This window comes from Rhinolophus ferrumequinum, chromosome 14 (assembly GCF_004115265.2).
Source record: "Rhinolophus ferrumequinum isolate MPI-CBG mRhiFer1 chromosome 14, mRhiFer1_v1.p, whole genome shotgun sequence".
NCBI lineage: Eukaryota > Metazoa > Chordata > Mammalia > Chiroptera > Rhinolophidae > Rhinolophus > Rhinolophus ferrumequinum.
Genome location: NC_046297.1, coordinates 60,924,835 through 60,943,996, shown reverse-complemented (window position 1 = coordinate 60,943,996; position 19,162 = coordinate 60,924,835). Strand labels below are relative to the sequence as shown.

Here is a 19,162-nt window from a genome sequence, read left to right as displayed (position 1 = left end):
AAAAGCATACAGTTCACCCCAAGACATTAAAGGGTCCATTTAGCCGCTGACTGCCATCTTGGCTTCCTCAGACTTGACGAAAATAAAACCTCCCTCTTTTTTCTTGGTCACTCATCTTACTTTGTTTCTTTCTCCTGCACTTTAGGAACCGATGAAGCGACCATCATTGAAATCTTATCAAGCAGGACATCGAATGAGAGGCAACAAATAAAGCAAAAGTACAAGGCAACATACGGCAAGGTGATTCCAAGGGTCCTGGCAAGCAGGCATGCAGCCTTTGTCTCGATGGTCTCTGCTTCCTCTATGTTTCCCCAGGCAGTGGAGACAATCGTTACAGCTTTACTGAGTTAGCCCAAGAGGAAAAAATGGGACAGCTATTTAAAACTTCAGAAAACCTGAAATTGCCTGCGAACTTAATAGCCTGTAGAATCAATACTCATTTTTTTTTCAAATTGACTTCATTTTTCTATTAGTCCCTTTTTTCCACTCATTTGGACTAATTCCGCATATTAACTTACAGATAGGCCTGTGATTTGAAAATCAGTTTTCACAGGCGGGTCCGTATATACGAATTCTTCATTTCTTCAACTGTCTTCAAGAATAATATATTCTTTATAGTGAACACAATTTACTCCGTCCTTAATGTCATTAACATGAGCAGTATGCAAAATGAGTGTTAGTTATTGTGCTGTATTCTAATCCGTATTTATAAAACCTTTACAGTTTCAATCACTCTATATGTAAATAGACATAGAGATGGATTTTCGTATTTATTGGACATCGAGCAGGCATCCCTCTCTTCAGGCCTCTGTTTCCTCACATATAGAATGAAAATGATAATTTACCTCCATTCTCAGGTAGGATCAAGTAGGATAATGCCAGCACACACCAGTAAAGGGAAGCTGTGCAAGGTATAAAAGTTTCCATTTTACAAAGAGGAAATGTAGAGGTCATCCCATTTATATGACTTATGCAAAATCGCACACGTAGTAAGAAAATGAACCAGCACTCAAATCCACGTCATCTGACTGCAGGGCCAGTGTTCACTCCTCGAGAACCAGTTGCCATGAGAAGAGCTATTGATTTACACGGCATGTGGCCCGGATGGCCGTGCTTTAATAGTTCTGTTTCTCTCTTCACAGTCAGGTTTGTCAGTCATTCATTGATGACATTGATGAAAATAAGTGGATCTTCAGTTCAGCTGCATTGACTTGAATTGACTTGAATTGAATTGAACTGAACTGAATTGAATGATGAACTTTCACCCACATCAGTATGCCTTCCTGTAGCAGCCTCTCCAGTGCCATGTCTACTTCTACCCTAGCAATATGGAAAGTCAGATACAGGCTGCTCCAACTTCAGTGTGAAATAAGAGTAACTGGGTTGGAAGTAAGGGCTTCGGGGCTCTGCTAAAGATAAAGTGGGCATGCTCCAGCACTAAACTGCAATGCCAACGTCTGCTGACCACTGGCACACTTTCCAGTTCTCAGCTGTTTTCCAGGGGGCCAAGACTGTCAGAGAGGCGACCTAGAATCACAACATCACAAAGCTAGAAGATGTTAGAAACAAACAAATCTAAGTCCCCAGTCAACTGAGCTCCAAAGAGAATACCCATCCCAAGGTGACCCAGCTAAGTTAGCAGGAAAACCAGTACTGGAGCGGAGCCATCCTGAGCCAGCTTCTGTGTCCAAACAGAATGTAAACACACAGGATTTGTTTTCATGCTTGTAGCTTGTAAGAGGACGCAGCAGTTTTACATGCAGTCATCCTTCTTTAGCCGCAGAGGACACATTCCAAGACCCCCAGTGGATGCCTGAAACCAGGGGTAGCACCAAACCCTATATATACCATGCTTCTTCCTATACATACATAACTATGATAAAGTTTAATTTATAAATGAGGCCCAGGAAGAGATGAACAACAATAACTAATAATAAAGTAGAACAATTATAATAATATGCTATAATAAAAGTTGTGTGGATGTGGCATTATTAAATAAAATAAGGATGACTAGAACACAAGCCCTGTGATACCCCGACAGCCGATCTGACAATCCAGACGGCTACTAAGTGTCCCTCTCAGGATTTAGCAAGATAACCAAAGTGACTACACATCTGGTTTGCCCAAGACTGTCCCTGTTGATTCCTGTTATTCCCTGCAATTATTAATAGTGCCCCCTTCACTCTCAAAACCATTCCCATTTGGGTGACACATGATGTGGTCCCCCTACAGATAACAAATCTGTACTTTAGTCGTTTCTGGCTAAGTGTTTGGAGGCGAGTCCTTCATTTTTTTGAGGTCAGTAAATAAGGATACTACCAATAGTTCTGCCAGGGCCGTTTTGAGGACCAGTGAGAAAACTCTCTGAACCCCCAAACCTATTGCAAATGCTGGTTGTTATTGTGATTCACCTTTGGGGTCTCCAGCCCCAAGCAGGGGAATTTCTCTTTGCCTCTCTGCCAGTCCTGGGGGAGGATGGATGGGTCATCAGGGTGACCAGTGTCCTCCAGGGCTGGTCACTTGTGTTTAGAGAGCTTCTGTCGAGATAACCCCCGCCCCCTATGTTTCCCCAGCAAGTTTCCCGTCAACCCTGAGGCCATGCAGTGGGGAGAGCAGACACCTGTCTCGCCCCTGTTGGGCCATTCCCAGTCAGGGCTCCTGCTGTCTCCCTACAGGACCTGGAGGAAGTGCTCAAGAGTGAGCTGAGTGGAAACTTCGAGAAGACAGCCTTGGCCCTTCTGGACCGCCCCAGTGAATATGACGCCCGGCAGCTGCACAAGGCAATGAAGGGTCTGGGCACGGATGAGGCAGTTCTCATCGAGGTCCTCTGCACCAGGACCAATCAGGTTAGTCCCAGGCGAGTCCTCTGACCCGGCCCGTGAGGGAGCGTCTGTATGTCCCTCAGACATGGTTGCAGCAGCCATAAGGGAAACTACACCCCGCATTCCACCCATGGTGTGAGCAAGTGTCGGGGCAGAAATGTGTCTGCTTGGCCCGTGCAGGAGCGATGCCTCTTCCAGTCTTCCAGCCATCCGTCTTGGTGTTTCTGTCCCCTGCTTCCAGAAGAGCTATGCCAATGCCACTTTTGTGTTTCAAAATGGATGCACAGTTTTATAGGCAGGAGGCAAGATTCTACTTTCCCCCTCCCAACCTGACTTTGCGGGTCTTCTGGAATAAACAATGCAATACGCAGTCGAAGCATGTTTGTGGAGCTGCCTGGTTGGTGGCTGTCATCTAGCATAGAGCACAAAAGGAAGACTCTAAGAAGGCAGGGAGGTAGGTGGTACAGAGGGGATCCCCTGGCTGCCAGCACATCTCTGGAGGTTTCTGCGTCCTTCTATTTACAGACCTATCCCCTGTCCCTTGGGCACATGGCACCATTTCAGGAGCTGAAAAGAACATTTGCTACAGCCCCAGTGGAAACCCCTATTTCTTTGGTTCCAGCTACAAAGGCCGAGGAATTAACCAAGAGTAAAGAGGGTCCACAAATCATTATTCGGAGACCCTTCCTCCCTCTTCCACAACCACCCATCACAGTAGAATGGAAAGGCCCAGCAAGAAAAAGGCCAGAAAATCCCAACATTCTTGAGGTCTCCAAGTAGGAAACAGAAGCAGTGGTTGGAGTAGACAGCAAAGAAAAACTGTAACAGCACTCTGAAGGCTCCATGCTATTTAAGCCTGGAATGCCATCAACCCCAAGCCGGCTCCCTCTGCTCAGTCATATTTCCCGGAGCACCTCAAGCTCCAAGCTACAGCTGTAAACCCCTTTCCTGAGCTTCCTTGGACTTCTTTTCTTCCCTCAAGATACTAGACACCCTCCATTTCCAGGAGTTTCCATTTAGGTCTGTGCTTACAGGATGTAGCATCAGTTCAGTGTGACACATAACATGCCCTACTCAGCATTCCCACCTTTTCCAGAAGCACCCCTGTCCCAGAGAAGAGACATCTGATGTGGGGGCAACCAGCAGCCTGCCCTGACAAGAGATTAATTTGATCATTATTTTTCTAATCTTATCTGACCACCTGCTGTCCCCCCCACCCACCCTAGTTTCTTTCTGCTCCTGTTCTCAAACAACAAGCAAAGCCCTTTATTTTCCATCAAATAGATCTGACAGTAAAAAGAAGAAAAGCAGAGAGAAAGCAGGCCCCAGGTTCAGGCAGACCCTGGTAGTGAGTTGGAAAGAGGAGAAAGGGCAAGGAGCTGCATAGACACAAGTGGTCAGCCCCCACCCACCTTCCACCTCCCCACACCCATGAAAACGCATACCCAGGCTCCTCATGGCTACTGCCCTGAGACACACACACACACACACACACCCCTTGTCCCTATCACTGCACACTGACTTTCCTTATAAACAGTTTGCAGACGATGCTGTGGGAAAACACCTGCTTTTACACACTGCTGGTTCAAGTGTAAACTGAGGCAACTCCTGAGTGGGCCACCTGGCGCCAGTCATTGAACTATAAAGCAATTCTTTCCAGGACATACCTTAGAGAGAAACTCGCACTCCTGCACACAGCAAATTGCTTACTGTATGAAACCTTGTTGGAAGTAAAGAAGAATTGAAACAACCGAAATGTCCATCATTCGAGGCTGGCTAAACTGTGGCTTGTTGTTAAGGTGGAACATTTTGTATCCATTTAAAAAATACTCGGTGATTGACTATGTATAAGCATAGCTGAATCTCCAAGACATATGACTGAGTGACAAAATAAGGCAGAGCACAGTATGCACAATGTTCTACTTTTTGAATACATACACAAGACAATTCTATAGATTTCCAATAGCATATATATGTATACAAAGGCAAAGAAAAATACTTGTGAAGATAAGCACCGAACTTCTAACACTGACTACATGGTGGGGATGGGAGAGGGAAGTGAGGTGAGGAGGTAGAAGAAGATGTTAGTTTAGCTGTAGTATTTTCACCTTTAACTAAGGAGAACATATGCGTACCTTACTTGTGGTTTGAAATGTTTGCACGGAAGGGGCCCCTTCACACGTCCAGGGACCTGCTCCAGGCCTTGGCCCTGATCCACCAGACGGCCCTCTTTGGAGAAGTAATGAAGGCATCCTTTGTCCAGAGACAGGCCTCTGACTCTTCCCTCTGTGTGTCTCTCGTATCTTATTGATTAACCCACCTTGGAGTATTGATTCACTTTATTACCTTTTCTAGGAAATCATCGCCATTAAAGAGGCCTACCAAAGGTGTAAGTGACCTTTTGTTCTGACTTTGGATAAAGAATGTTCCTTTCAAAATACATCTAGGAAACTAAATCGTTTGCTTTCTCCCCTCCTTTTTCCCTCTTCAAAAGTATTTGACAGGAGCCTTGAATCAGATGTCAAAGATGATACAAGTGGAAACCTAAAAAGAATTCTGGTGTCTCTGCTACAGGTAAGTGTGAAGAGGTCTCACCTGCTTTATGATGACGGATGTTGCTATTTTCTTGCTAGCTGTCAACCAGAGACCATTATCAGCATTGAAAGGCGATCTGTAGTTCCCCGCCGTGCACCCTCACAGACCGTTCAAAGCATGGCTTTTTGGGTTCTTTCAGGCCAGCAGGAGCTCATCTCTCTCACTTCTTCCCTCTCTAACCTTTTAAGAGCTCACTTGTTTGGGTCAGACCCATCCCTTTTGATGAACTCTACAGATGAGGGATCCTAATCACATCTGCAAACATCCCCTTTGCCGTATTAACACGAAACAACCACAGGAGTGACATCTCATAATGGTCAGTCTTGCCCACACTCAAGGGAAGGGGATTACACAATGGTGTGGGCCACTGGGGTCATCTTAGAGTTCTGCCTGCCTCCGTGGACTTAGACTTCAAGACCTTCCATCACCAACATTCAGTGTTCTTCAGGATGGGGATCCTGAGAGGTGGAATTTGATATTTTGGAAAGGAGACTAGTACCTTTCTAATTAACTGACTCTTGGAGACATCATGAGGTTGCTTTCAGCCTGCTTAAAGGTCAGCGGGGTTTGAGAATGACTGTTTTCTACCAAAACACACACACACACACACACACACACACACACACACAAATCAACAAACAGAAAAAAAGTGTCGTCAGGGAAGGTATTCTGTTTATCAGTTGTCTCCAAAAGATGGCAGCAAAGAGCAGTGTTGCCACTCTGCCAGGCTGACTCTTTTGTCAGGCCACCCTGATGAGATCACCCACCAGTTTTCCAGGATTTTTCCTTTTTCGTTTTCTGTGGTCCAGCAGGAAATCGAGCTAATAACAATGTACTGATTTTTCTAGGCTAATCGTGATGAAGGAGATAATCTGGACAAAGACCTAGCTGGCCAGGATGCCAAAGATCTGTATGATGTAAGTATGCAGACGTGCCAGCATCAGTCAGCAAAATCCCTTTTTAAATGTATTAGCATTATTTCCAACAACTGTTTCTCTATTGTAGGCAAATGGGAGTTACTCAGGAAAGAAGCATGATCTTTAAAATATTTTTCATCTATACAGTTTTCACGAACCTAAAAGAATTATTCCTGCTCTTATGCTCTGGGGTTAACCACCTCTGATCCATTTTGTCATAAGGGAGGGTGTAAGTAATATAAACGAATAGGGGAAGTATATGCGCAGGTTAGAAGTTGAAAGCGTTTCGTCAATCAATGGGGCTTCTTATTCGGTGCATATTTTATAATTTCCTGTGAGTGAGGCCTGGTCCGAGCACTGTATAGTCAGTCTTTTCGCAAAAGCCTTTTTCCAAATGTTTGCACTTGACCCCCGAGGCAGGGGAAGGCCGCTGGGGCACTGACGAACTCGCCTTCAATGAAGTCCTGGCCAAGAGGAGCTTCAAGCAGTTACGAGCCACCTTTCAAGCCTATCAAATCGTGAGTAGTCAAGTGCCAGGGCAAGGGGTTCACACTGAAACTGAGTGGGGGCGGGGGGGGTCTTTTACAACAGTGGTCATTTTGCCCACCCCAAGGGATATTTGATGGCTGGAAATGTGGGGGTGTCCCCTTGTCTGGGAATGGCAGGAGGTGTTAAACATCTTACAATGTGCAGGACAGCCCCACCACCAAGAATCATCGGGCCCCAAATGGAGTGCCAAGGGGGGGAAACCCCCGCTTGACAACAGAGTTTAGGAAAGCAGAGAAGTGTCAAGTTTAGGAGCAACGCCCTAGAGTCAGAGGGTCCCGGTTCAAATCCTGGTTCTACCACTGGCAAGCGACCCGACCTCTCTATCCTCATCCGTAAGCCAGACACCATGGCCATCATCACAGCCTCTCGGGGGTATTGTAAGAGCTAAACAAGGTAAACGTCAAAGGCTCAGGACAGTACCTGGCCGGTGGTAAGCATACAAATGTGCGCTATTGTTAGTCTTCCCATTTACAGTGGGGCTAACAGTGCTTATCACTCCCAAGATGGGTGTGATATACCTCAGAGAGATACTCCTGAAAAGATGTGTATAAATTACTTTTATACAGTTATTTTTTAATCTAACGATCATTTTAAGCCAACAAGGAGAATTCGCTATCTCAAGGCACTTAGTGGATAAGTCATTTCCTGAAAATCAGTCTTTAATTGCAAGAAACCTTTTGTGGAGTATCAGATTTTTTTTTTTTTTTTTTTTAGTGGAGGGAAGGGGGGGTCTCCGATTTTATATTTGTAAAGTGCTTTTAACTATTCACAGCACTTCTGTGCCCTGTATCTCATTTCGATTTCACAATAATACTGTAACTATAATGCAGGCTGCACAGCCATTGTTACCCACAACTGTTGGACAAGGAAAGTCTGTTATGAGTGAGGGACCATCTGTAACTTATCAGGACCACACAGCAAGTCAGTAGCAGAAAGTGGATGAGAACTCCAAGATTCCCCAGCCTGAGCTCCTACCTCGGCTGGAGCTGGCTGCTCCTCACTCAAAACAGTGTTTTCTGTGTGTTGCCAGCAGATGAAAAGACAATAAAGCTTTGGAATTTTATCATGACTGTATATAAGCCTTCAGGGCCCTCTGCTTTCAAATCGTGCCCAGAGTCACGATCAAAGGCAGCTGACCCTGCACTCCCCTGGCCTGTGTGCCTGGAGCTGTGTAGACTGAGCTGGAAGATGTCTCCATGACCTAGACCTTCTTCCCACATGACTGGGGCTGAGGATGGAGGTTCTGGGTATGGCTGTCATCGGTGATGACTGTAGAAACACACATACAAATGTGGGCGTGTGCACGTGCACAACTGACCCCCTAACAGGATGCTCTCTAGGCCCACATCCTCCTTGAAATGAGTTTCATAGCAGCAGCATCAGAATCACCTGAAAACGTGTTAAAAGTGAGAATTCTCAGTCCTCACCCTGGAGCTACTGAGTCAGATTCCCTGGGGTTGGGGTCCTACCATCCCCAAGATTTTGAACAAATCTTCCAGATTCTGATGCAAGTTAAAATGTAAGAAGTCTGCTCTAGGTTACTAGCTGTGTGACCTAGAGCAAGTTAGTCAGGGTCCTGTGACTCAGTTTCCCCAATCATTACAATAGGGATAACAATGGTACGTGCTTCGTAGGGTTAGTAAGGATTAAATGTTTTAACAGGCCAACGGAGTCAAAAATCAGAGCGAAAGCTGAAATGGACAATAAGATGATCTACTGAGTTGGTGATTCTTTGCATGAAACCAGCTCTAAAAAGCTACCTATTCATCTATTCCAACAAACTTTGCTGGAACATCATTCACCTTGATCTTTATCGTTGAATTTTAGATTTCTCCCTGATCTTAGGACCCTGGTCCCATAAATTTTCTCATGGTCTCTGACTAAAAGCACTAAAATGCTAGTGTCAGATCACTGGAACACATTATGTGACATAGGTTGTCCTGATCTCGAATTGTAATTTTTGGCACAAAAATACAGGGTTTTGCCCTTGATTTGTCCTCTAAGCCTGACTCTTCATTTTATTTTAATTTTTTTCAATTACAGCTGATATTAAGTATTATATTAGTTTCATGTATTTAACATAGTGGTTAGATCTTTATATAATTTACGAAGTTGATCCCCCACCATAAGTCTAGTAGCCACCTGGCACCATACAGTTATTACAATACTATTGACTATCTCCCCTATGTAGTGCTTTACATCCCCGTGCCTGTTTTGTAACTGCCAATCTGTACTTCTTAAACCCTTCCCCTTTTTCACCCAGCCCCCCAGCCCCCTTCCCATCTGGCAACCATCAGTTTGTTCTCTGTATCTTTGCGTCTGTTTCTGTTTTGCTTGGGTTTTTTTTTTTTTATGTCCTGTATTTTAGATTCCACATGTAAGTGAAATCATATGGTATTTGTCTTTTTCAGTCTGACTTATTTCACACACTGGAATATTACTCGGCCATGAAAAACGGTTACGTAGTTACAGAGCCGAAGTAAGTTCCCAAATAGGGCTCAATATGAATCGTAGGTATACACACCCACAGCCCAGGCTCACAGCTTCCCCACCATGCCCTCACCACTTCTCCCCTCCCCTTTACGTGTCCCAAACCCATTCCAGAGCCTTTAGCCCTTTCATTGCTGTAGCCAAAGCCAATTGATATGTAGGGTTCTGCTATGGGCATGACGTCAATTTGGGGGACTTGGTTTTAAAAGAAAGAAATGTCTCCCCTATTCTTCTAATAATCTCCCTACCTGGTTAACTAGAAGCTTTGAGGCTTGTCTGGAATTCATCCTGGCAATGTGTTTTTGTACTGAGAACAAAACCTGGTTCTGTCCCAAAAGCCCCTAAGAATGCAGTGTTCCAGTAAGTGAAAAGCATGCCATTTGCAAAGGAGAGTCAGTCAATTGTTTTCCATGAAGCCCCTGGTGGTACCTTGGTAGCTACCAGGAGGGGGTTAGGGGCAGGAGGTAGACAGAGAAGAGGGGCAATGCCATCTCTTTGTAGCGTGTGAATAGTGCCCCCTGGAGTTGTACCGAGAAGAGACCCTGAGAGGGCAGAAGCCTGCCTAGGGCTAGAGTAAGGACCTCATGTCCTGCCTCCCCAGCACAGCTCTGCTTTTCTGCTTTTGTCTGTTGTGTAGGCTGAGATTCTACAGAAAATTGAAAAGTGATGTTCTGGCCCGGCATTAACAACAGAAACTGAAAGTGGTTTAATATGAGGGTGGTTTTTTTTTTCTTTTTAGTAAACACAGACCTGGGTGAATACAATGTCCTCCTGAAATGCAATCGCAGACTACAGAACAAGAACCCTGTTCATGAGAAAGTGATACCAAGCCCCCCAAAAAAGGCTGTGAACAGCTAAGGAAGGGACAGGACGGAAAGCCCCCACCCCCCTTTCCCTCCTAACCCATCACACACACCAGCCCTCCAGATGTGCAAACCGTGACGAGATGAAAGAACAGGGCTTCTTTCAATCTGGACCCTCCTCCCCCCACAACTATTGTGCCTGCGTCACAAAGACTATTTTGTGTACCCGTGTTTTCAGAATACACTACAGGAACTCTATTAGCAGGTCCTCAAGAGCCCCCGTTATTTATAGAATCATACTTGTGTCATAGCCTCTGAAGAGAATTTCTCAGGAAGATGTTTCAGTATTTCTAATGCTTCACTGCATTTCCCAAACCCAACAAAAAGTTCTCCTTTCTCTTTACTTGCCTGCCCTGAGTGTGGCCCAGGCGGTACTTGCATTAAGCATAGTCACAATTTACTCTGAACTTCAGCTTCTGTAAATATTTGGAAAGAAACCTAATGTGTAATTCTGTGCAGAGTGATATGTGAGCTGGTGGTGGATCTAGGATCATTTGGAATCACCCCAGAGTGAAGGAAAGTGGCATTTGGATGTGGTCCTAGGCTGCCCCACTCTACCAGAAACCTTAGGCAAATCCTTGCCATGCACTTTATAACCTCTACTTATTTCACCCAAACTATAGAAGACTGAGTGCCCAGTCCCACAACAAAGTTGACAGGGAAGGTGAGAGTAAGATGATTATAACCACAGCCTCCTAGAAAATTAGAAATGGAAAGAATTTTTAAAAACACATAGGAAACCCAAGTATCATATAAAGAATTATTAAGACCGTATATGTTAATTCTTCTTCCATGCCCTACTTTTACAGAGGAGGAAACTGAGGCTCAGGGTGTGGTCCTGCCTGGGGTCAAATCCACTAGGGGTCAGATGTGGATTAACTCCTCAGCCATGAGAGCCCCCACTCAAATGGGGGGCAACCACCTTCAGCCCTGCAAGGCACAAGGCCAGATAGGAGTTCCTTAAGGCCGCGTAACCAAGGCTGGAAGGGTTTAGTGCTTTTTGTTCAGGAAGAATCCCAAGTGCACCAGAGGCAAAACGATGGACTAATGGCTGGACTTTGTCTCTGCAGCTCATCGGCAAAGACATCGAAGAGGCCATCGAAGCAGAAACCTCGGGAGATCTGCAGAAGGCCTACTTAACACTCGGTAAAGTACAGCTAGGAGAGTCCCTGAACTAGGCTGGGCTCCCTGGAACCAGACTCGGAGATGGAGGTTTGCATGCAGAAAGCTTTCATAGAATAGTTTGGGGAACAACACCTCTAAGCAGCATTGGGCAAGGGAGAGAATGAGTGTGATGCAGTTGCAACAGGCCCTTTGCTGGTCCCCCAAGGAGCCCAGATGCCGGGATGTCCAAAGTGGAGGCAAGGAGCCAGGTCTTTGCACCCCACATCAAGCAGCCAGATGGCTGTACCCTGGGAGCGTTTGCAACCCTGGATAAGGCTGTTCCCTCCTTGGAGGGTGATTCCTGGGAAGGGACTCAGATGGGAGCAGCCAGCAGGGAACACTTGGACTGAGCATCTTCGTCCTGAAGAGGTCCTCTGAGGTACACACCATGGCATCCCCTGTAGTCCCACAAAGATTGCGGGTTCCCGAGAGCATCTGTCAGCAACCGGGGACCATCGTCTAGTCTCACAGAGCAGTATGTGGTTCATATGACACACACTCAAAAGTGCCCAGGCTCTGGACCCATGAACAAGTTTCCACACATGCCTGATGGCTCGAGGGTATCCTTTTCCATTCGGTTCCCTTCAACATTTGGAATGAATGAGGTCTGTTTAGAAAGAGATGGGAGGGAGACCAACTCTTGACCGTGCCAAGCAAACACCAGGACCTGCTCTCCAGGTGTTGCCCACAGGCAGGAAATAGCAGAGAGATGGGCATGAGGCTGTGTCTGGCAGGCTCCTTTTTCCTTTCTGCAAGCCCTGGAATGAAGGCATTGTCCATTGTCCACACTCCTGTACCAAGGCGTCCAGGGCACCATCCCAAATGGCACAACAAATAGAGATAGGCATCCCCAGAAGAGGAGGAAGAACTGAAAGAGCAGCCCTGGAAGTTAAAGAATGCACTCTAGCTGCCCAACTTTTTCATTTTTTTTTTTTTTGGAGTAATGTCAGCAATTGATTTTCTTTTTTTTAATTTATCCTCATTTTGCATTCAAATTAGCAGGGCTTCTATTGTGCTATACAGAGGCCTAAGCATCCCTGACCCACCCTGGATACACACGGAGGACGGTCTGTGGGGCTAAAAGGACGAGTGTCTTAAGTAAATGAAGAGATGTACTCATGGCCCAGCTCCCGAGCCTCTGAACCCCTCCTGTGCTTACAGTGCAGAGAATCAGGAAAACACCAGAGTTCAGTCAGGAGAGGAACATTAATATTTATGAATATTCATTATGAATTTTTTTAATGGTAATAGAACCATTCGAGTCTGTAACATTTACTTAGCATCTGTCTAGGCTCGGGATTGTGCTCGGTGTGGGGTTCAGAGGTAAACAGGTCCAGATCCTGCTCTTAATAAGAACTTTAAAGTCCATGGCAGATACGCACAAGTCAACAGAGTAGTCTCCAGGAATGATTAAAAACAAAACCAGCCAGAGCAAGGAGGGTACAGAGGAAGGAAAGGCTCAGTGCTTGCGCTTGGGGACCAGGAAATGCAGGACTTAGGTGTACTCCAGTGGTAGCACACGGACAAGGGATAAGAGAAGAGCTTGAGAATAAACACACATTGGAAACACGACTTCATGACTGTATTTTCTTCAGCCCCCTCCCACACTCTCACCTAACTCAGAAAGATGCCCATTTATGGTTAAAATCAAGGAGGAGGGCTTACGAGACCAAATGACTCCCACCACTTGCAGTCTCTGAAGCAGTACTTCTCAAAATGGGGTCCATGGACCATCAGCATCAGAGTCACCTATGGGGAAGTGTGTGAAAATACAGTTTCCTGAGCGCCAAGGCAGGTTACCCACTTAGAACCTCCGGGAGTGGAGCCTGGAAGCCCACACTTTCCCAGGATCCCCAAGCGATGGCCTTATGCTCACTGGAGTTTGAGAACCCCTGCTTTGCAATGAGGGCCAAGAGACAGCATAGTAGCTGGCTGCTCTGTCTTCCACGCGCCACCTTAATTCCCAAGCCTTCCTCAGCTAGTCCCATCCAAACCGCGGAGTGATGCCTGCCACTGCTAAGAACAGAGGTTGTTCTATAGGCATAGATTGTATGTTGTAGAAACGCTGAGCATTTTTCTCCCCAAAATATCAGGAAGAAGGAATGAAGACACCTACTCCTACGTAGGGATGGCGCACACTGACGCCAGGGAGACAGTCATTTCAGCATCAGCTGGTACTGCACAGGAGAGGGTCTTCAGGAAAACCCGTGAGGTCACTAGCTCAGAATGTCTGGGGATCACAGTGAGTCCCAAATGTGCTGCTCCCCAAATTGATAGGTTTCCCCCACAACTGCCACCCATCTAGCAGTAGCTTTTGGATTGCTCTTGGGCTAAAGAGGTCGGACACCTGGGTGTGGGTTTTACTTTTCCACTGACACTATGGTGGCTGCCACCTGGCCTACCAATGGAGATAGACGCCCAACCTAGACTCTTCTTCCCTAATCCTGTTCTTCTCCCTTCCTCGTAAACATCAATCATATAGGCAATTACCTAGAAAACCAGAGTTTCCATTACCAGGACATATTAAAGCTGTGCCGTCCACGCTTATGCTGACTTAATTGCTCATTATTAATCACTAACATAGAAAATGTTAAGTGTTCTAGGGAAATGTCAACAACCTAGTGAGTAAATGGCTCTGTCGGCCCAAAGCGTGAGTCAGTATGGACCCCTCTGAGCCTGGGGGGCAGTGGGAGAGGAAGAATGATTTATCCCCAGGAGTAGAGATGCACCCTATCTCCCCGTTGGTGAGAGGAAACCGTGCTTCATTAATTTGTGGATTAGATCAAAGCTGGCAGGCAAGGGGGAGGGCCAGAAAAGAGAAACTGGCAGCCTCATAGGACGGTGATCTCTAGGTAGGATCAAACATTTCATCAAACCCGCATCCCAGATCACAAACTAAGAGTGTAGGGGGACTTGGAAAAGATCCAGAGATGAGGCTCACAAAACCAGCCCAGTGAGGAAAAACCAAGGGAAGGGAGGTTTTTCTAGCACAGGAAAGCAGGTGATAGTCCTACCGACTGATGCGAAGTTTTATGGCAGCAAGGCTGCCAGCCCATCTTTTTCTTCTGCGGATCTGACTCTAACCTCAGAGATTTTATTTAGGTATGAAAAGTTATTTCTGCTGGTGAGAATCATGAACTTTGCAGGGAGAGCCTAAGGATGGCCAAGCGTTCCTCCACCTTCGAAGGGTCGTCAGGGAACGGGAGAGGTTCTTCTTTGTCAGAATGGGTTTTGACTCCATTCTGTTTGAAGCATCCGGGTGCTCTGACCTGGAGAATCTCCCAGATCCCATTACACAACAGTGGGAAATCCACTCCTTTCAAACATCTGCCTCACAATCCAGTGAGCTCCGAGGGCAGCCAAGTGACACTCCAGGACATCTCTGTCCCTTCAGAGAGTCTCCATGTTACTCGACAGAATGTGATCACTTTTCTCTCATCCTGCCCAGTGAGGTGTGCCCGGGACCAGGAGGGCTATTTTGCGGACCGTCTGTACAAGTCCATGAAGGGTGCAGGGACCGATGAGGAGACACTAATTCACATCTTTGTGACGAGGGCTGAGGTAAGACACACTTGACTCCAAGGCGGTGGACTGCAACTTCTCTTTTTACCACCACAGATGTTATCAACAAATAGCTGTTAGTAAGTGCCTATTTACAGAAAAAAGTAAAACAGAGACAGCCTCTATCTTCCCAGACTTTGCGGAAGACAGCGGTGCTCTGCCTCAATCTGTTTTCTTTTTGTAAAAATACAGTAAGGATAGCTGCTTCTATTTTTGTCATCGGTGGCTCCGGAGAGCTCATGACAGGGTGCAGAGGGGAACCTGTGGAGCCCTCCTGGGTAATGCAGCGAGGTTCGGCTCCATGTTAAGGAAGATAAAATAGAGACACGGAAAGTTTAGTGACTGACTAGGTCACCCAGCAGCAGAGACAATAAGCAAACGATTTCCTAACTCCCGAGTGAGATCTTTATGTAATGAAACACACCACAGAGGCACAATTTTGCACTAGAAACACATCAGTACCAGACAATGTTTCTCAACCACTTTTTAATTATGGATCGCCCCACTAAGAAGCATTTTTGGACTCAGTTTTTTCCGAAATCACCATCCCACCCTCCAGACATGTTAACACTATGGACAGACTGTATATCTGTTTATGCTCCTTAGGTACTTTTACTTAAAAAGACTAAGACTTTTTTTCACCCTGTAAGAACCAATTTTTGCCCTGTTGGAAGCGATATCGTCCCTCTCTGACAGCGCATGAGTGTAAGGAAGGGACAGGGAGATGTGTAGCCAAAAGCTGGGGTTTGCACCGCTGTCAAGATTCATAGAAAATACTTTGGAGTATAGCGCTACACACAGAAGAAATGACAAAACAAGGGGGAAATAGCATTTTATTCACAGTAGGAGAAGCCTTGGAGAATAAAGTGTAACTGAGCGCTGGAAAACCACAGACATCCTCTCTCCAAAAAATTGTTAAATGATGGGGGAAAGATACCAACCCAAATGCTGGCCCACAGGCTTTTGTCAAATCAGACTTCACATCTAACACTGTTTTTTAATATAACAGCAGCACGACTGTTCTTTTGTGTTTATTCCTATTCCTGGAATTTCTCCTCCCCCTCTTTCTCCTCCTCCTCCACTGTTCAGATTTTTCTTTCTCTCTTAAAGTCCATGTCTCGCTCTCCTTCTTCTTTCCCTTTCCCAGTCTCTCTGCCACTCTCCTGCTGTCCTCATTCTCTCCTGCGTGGCTCTGAGTCTCTCTCTTTCCCTCCTTTCTCCAGGTCTCTGCCTTCTCTGTCTCTTAGCAACTCAATCCTCAACCAAAGTCTTGAGGCATTCCAAGGGACAGGTTGGCAACAGAGCACAGCAAGGATTCTGAAAGACCCCAGGGGACTGGCTGGGTCTGGAGGGCTCCTCAGAGTTCTAGGTTCACTCCAATGGGGGTGGGGGAGTGTTTATTCCAAGATGCTCTGCCCATCTCAGTACTGACCACGGGTCCAGGGTCATCTCCACATGAGGACCATTTGTTCAGAATGCTTCAGGCTTGGCCAGATATAGTTGGCCAGAACCCTTAATCCCCCAAAGCCGTGTAGTACTAGAACAGAACCTCAATGCACCCCACCCCTACGCTGACCTCCCTCCCCTTCCTGCCCCTCCTCCGGCCAAGAAGCACACAAGCCAGGAGAGCCGAGGGACAGACCCCATCTGCCTGACATAATCTCTCTCCTGCTCAGCACCCATTTTGAACAATGCTTCACTCTCCCGCCTTCTTCTGTTCTCATCTTTCTCTCTTCTGTTCAGCTCTTGAATCGGGGCAGGAGGAAAAAGAACAGGAAACTTGAGCAATGGTTTGTGGGCCTGTCTAGAAAGCAAGACAGAGTTTAAATCAAAAAACAAAGGAAAAACTGAAAACTGCAAAACTCCAGGTTAAGGAGAGTGCTGTTCTTCTCTCATGAGACTATGTTCTCTCTGGAAATACATCTTTTCTGGTGCGAGCATTCTCTCCTTTACTAGATTCTAAGAGCTTTTAGAGCAGAATTATCCTTTAATTGTTTTTCTGCTGAATCCTCTCCCTTCTTCCACCACCTAGGTTTTTCAAGCTTTTAATAAATTAGATTCAAAATAAATCCTAGAAATCGATATTGATTTGAATTTTGTTGACTAGGATATTAACACCCTCCCTGATCGGGTACACGAGAAAAAAAGGCTTCTTTTCAAATCTCTGTGTTTTGTCCAGTCCTGCTACCGAAGAATGATTCATTTTTAAATAACTGTAAAAAGCTCAAAAGGAAAACAATACTTTGCAATACATAAAAATCATGTGATCCAGTTTTAGTGTCCATAAGTAAAGTTTTACTGGAACGTACATGCACACACAGAGACACCTCTGCAACCTTTGGGGAGCTCAACTCAGCTTTCCTTTTCTCACTCACAACACAGGAAGAATACTCGCCGCTACCATGAAGGGTCGTTTGTAGGCATAAATGAGCTGACGAGATTAACCCGCTTAGAACAGTGCCTGCCTGCGTCTACGGTGAACACACTCAGTCATGTCCCCATTACTGTTGTCATCTCTCCTCCAGGTGGACCTTCAGGGGATAAAAGCAAAGTTCCAAGAGAAGTATCAGAAGTCTCTCTGTGACATGGTTCGCTCGGACACCTCTGGGGACTTCCAGAAACTACTGGTGGCCCTCTTGCACTGAAGCAAGCCAGAGAAGTGGGAGCAGAGAGAGGAATCAATCACCTTTGTCAAAAGCCCATTCCAACCAGATTGGCACATGGGACTCCAGCATGAAAACCCTTCAAGAGGCCTGCTTTATTTTCTTGGCAGCTTGAGTAGTATAGCCAGGCCAGGATGATTCGGTTAAAAACAGCGGCCTCAAGGTGCTTGGGCAAATCACCCTTGAATGCTGGCTTAGCAAGTACCTTGGCTGCCTCTTAACTTTCCTTTGGTGTGGTAACTGAATGCTTTCTAAGCACAAATGAAATCAGCAGTTGATAAAAAAACGATCTATGTGTAATAAAACATTTAGAAGACTGTATTGCACAAGGGTGTGTGTGTCTTGGGTGAAGACTGAATGGTTAAGGTATGGAGAAGACAAAATTAAACAGTTCGTTAATTTTCCTTCTGTGTGTTCCATTTCAAAGCCTCAAAGTTAATTAAAGTTGTGGATTATGCCTCCATCAGCCGCTTTTCCAAAGACTGGGTTGATTAGTTTTGGCTCTTGTCCTGGAAACCTATGACTTATGAAATTCAAACATATTTGGGAAATGCAAACAGTTAAGTTTATTAATAATTACCAAGGACACTCATCAAGGCCAGCAGCAAGGAAACGATTGATGTACCTACGAGGAATGTAACTAGAGGTAAAATTCACTAACCTACTAACTACTTGGTTTAAATGGTTTTTCTTGCTTCTGTAGACGTTGGACTCACTTGAGTCTCCCATCTGGTCTTCAAATACAATTAGGCTGGGCACAGTGCCAACAGGATCGAGGTCAATCGTCTGACTCGTAAATGGATTGGTTCCGCACCAACAGAATCTATTCCAAGATGTTTGTCTCACAGTCACGTGTTGCTACACAAAGAAGGGTCAGTCAAGAGGATAGGGACACTTTGGTCCAATAATTATAGTTATTACGCATTGGATGATTATTTGTGTTTGGCACTGTGACGGAACGTAGTTTCATATTCAATCTTCCCAACAGTCCTTTGAGGTTAATGTTACTCCCGTGTATCAATTGAGGAAACTGAGACATTAAGTAGCCTGGCTAAATTCATCTGCAAGTGACAGAGTTGGGATTTGAATTCAGGGCTGGTCGAATCCAGAAATCACACGACTCACCGCCTTTCTTGTAAAAATAACACAAAGTACATGGTAATGGGTCTGTAGTCATTCACCTGCTTAATTCCCTACTATCTGCCAAATACTGTGCTGGGCTCTGGGGATACAAAGATGAGTAGAACACTCGCTATGCCTTGGGCAAGTCATTCCCAGGCCATTAATGCAGACAGATGCTTCCAATATGCAACCGAATGCTGTTTAACTACGTGAATATGGGCATATAAAACTCTCTACCCGTGAGCAAGAAGAAGGAACACGTAGCTTTGCCTGGGGGAACTGCGAGGTGCTTCACAGAGATACAGTTGTGTTGGGTTTTAAAAAATGCGTAGAAGGTCTCCAGAGAAACAAAGAAAGAAGGGCATGGGCAGAGACTCAGAAGCGTAAAGGAACCCAGCGTGTTTGGGAAACAGTGA

General features: G+C 45.7%; 1 protein-coding gene across 2 annotated transcripts in view; it reads left to right on the top strand.

Annotated features, from left to right (window-relative positions):
• ANXA13 (annexin A13) overlaps positions 1-18,028 on the top strand; it is a 42,966-nt gene extending 24,938 nt beyond the window's left edge. For both annotated transcript variants that reach the window (XM_033126734.1, XM_033126735.1), the window contains 9 exons: positions 146-240; positions 2,676-2,846; positions 5,178-5,211; positions 5,317-5,396; positions 6,266-6,334; positions 6,751-6,852; positions 11,307-11,382; positions 14,849-14,961; positions 17,487-18,028. In XM_033126734.1, the coding sequence (XP_032982625.1) occupies positions 146-240; positions 2,676-2,846; positions 5,178-5,211; positions 5,317-5,396; positions 6,266-6,334; positions 6,751-6,852; positions 11,307-11,382; positions 14,849-14,961; positions 17,487-17,606 (860 nt within the window). In that variant the 3' untranslated portion in view covers positions 17,607-18,028. The remainder of the gene's footprint in view (positions 1-145; positions 241-2,675; positions 2,847-5,177; positions 5,212-5,316; positions 5,397-6,265; positions 6,335-6,750; positions 6,853-11,306; positions 11,383-14,848; positions 14,962-17,486) is intronic.
• The last annotated feature ends 1,134 nt before the right edge of the window (positions 18,029-19,162 follow it).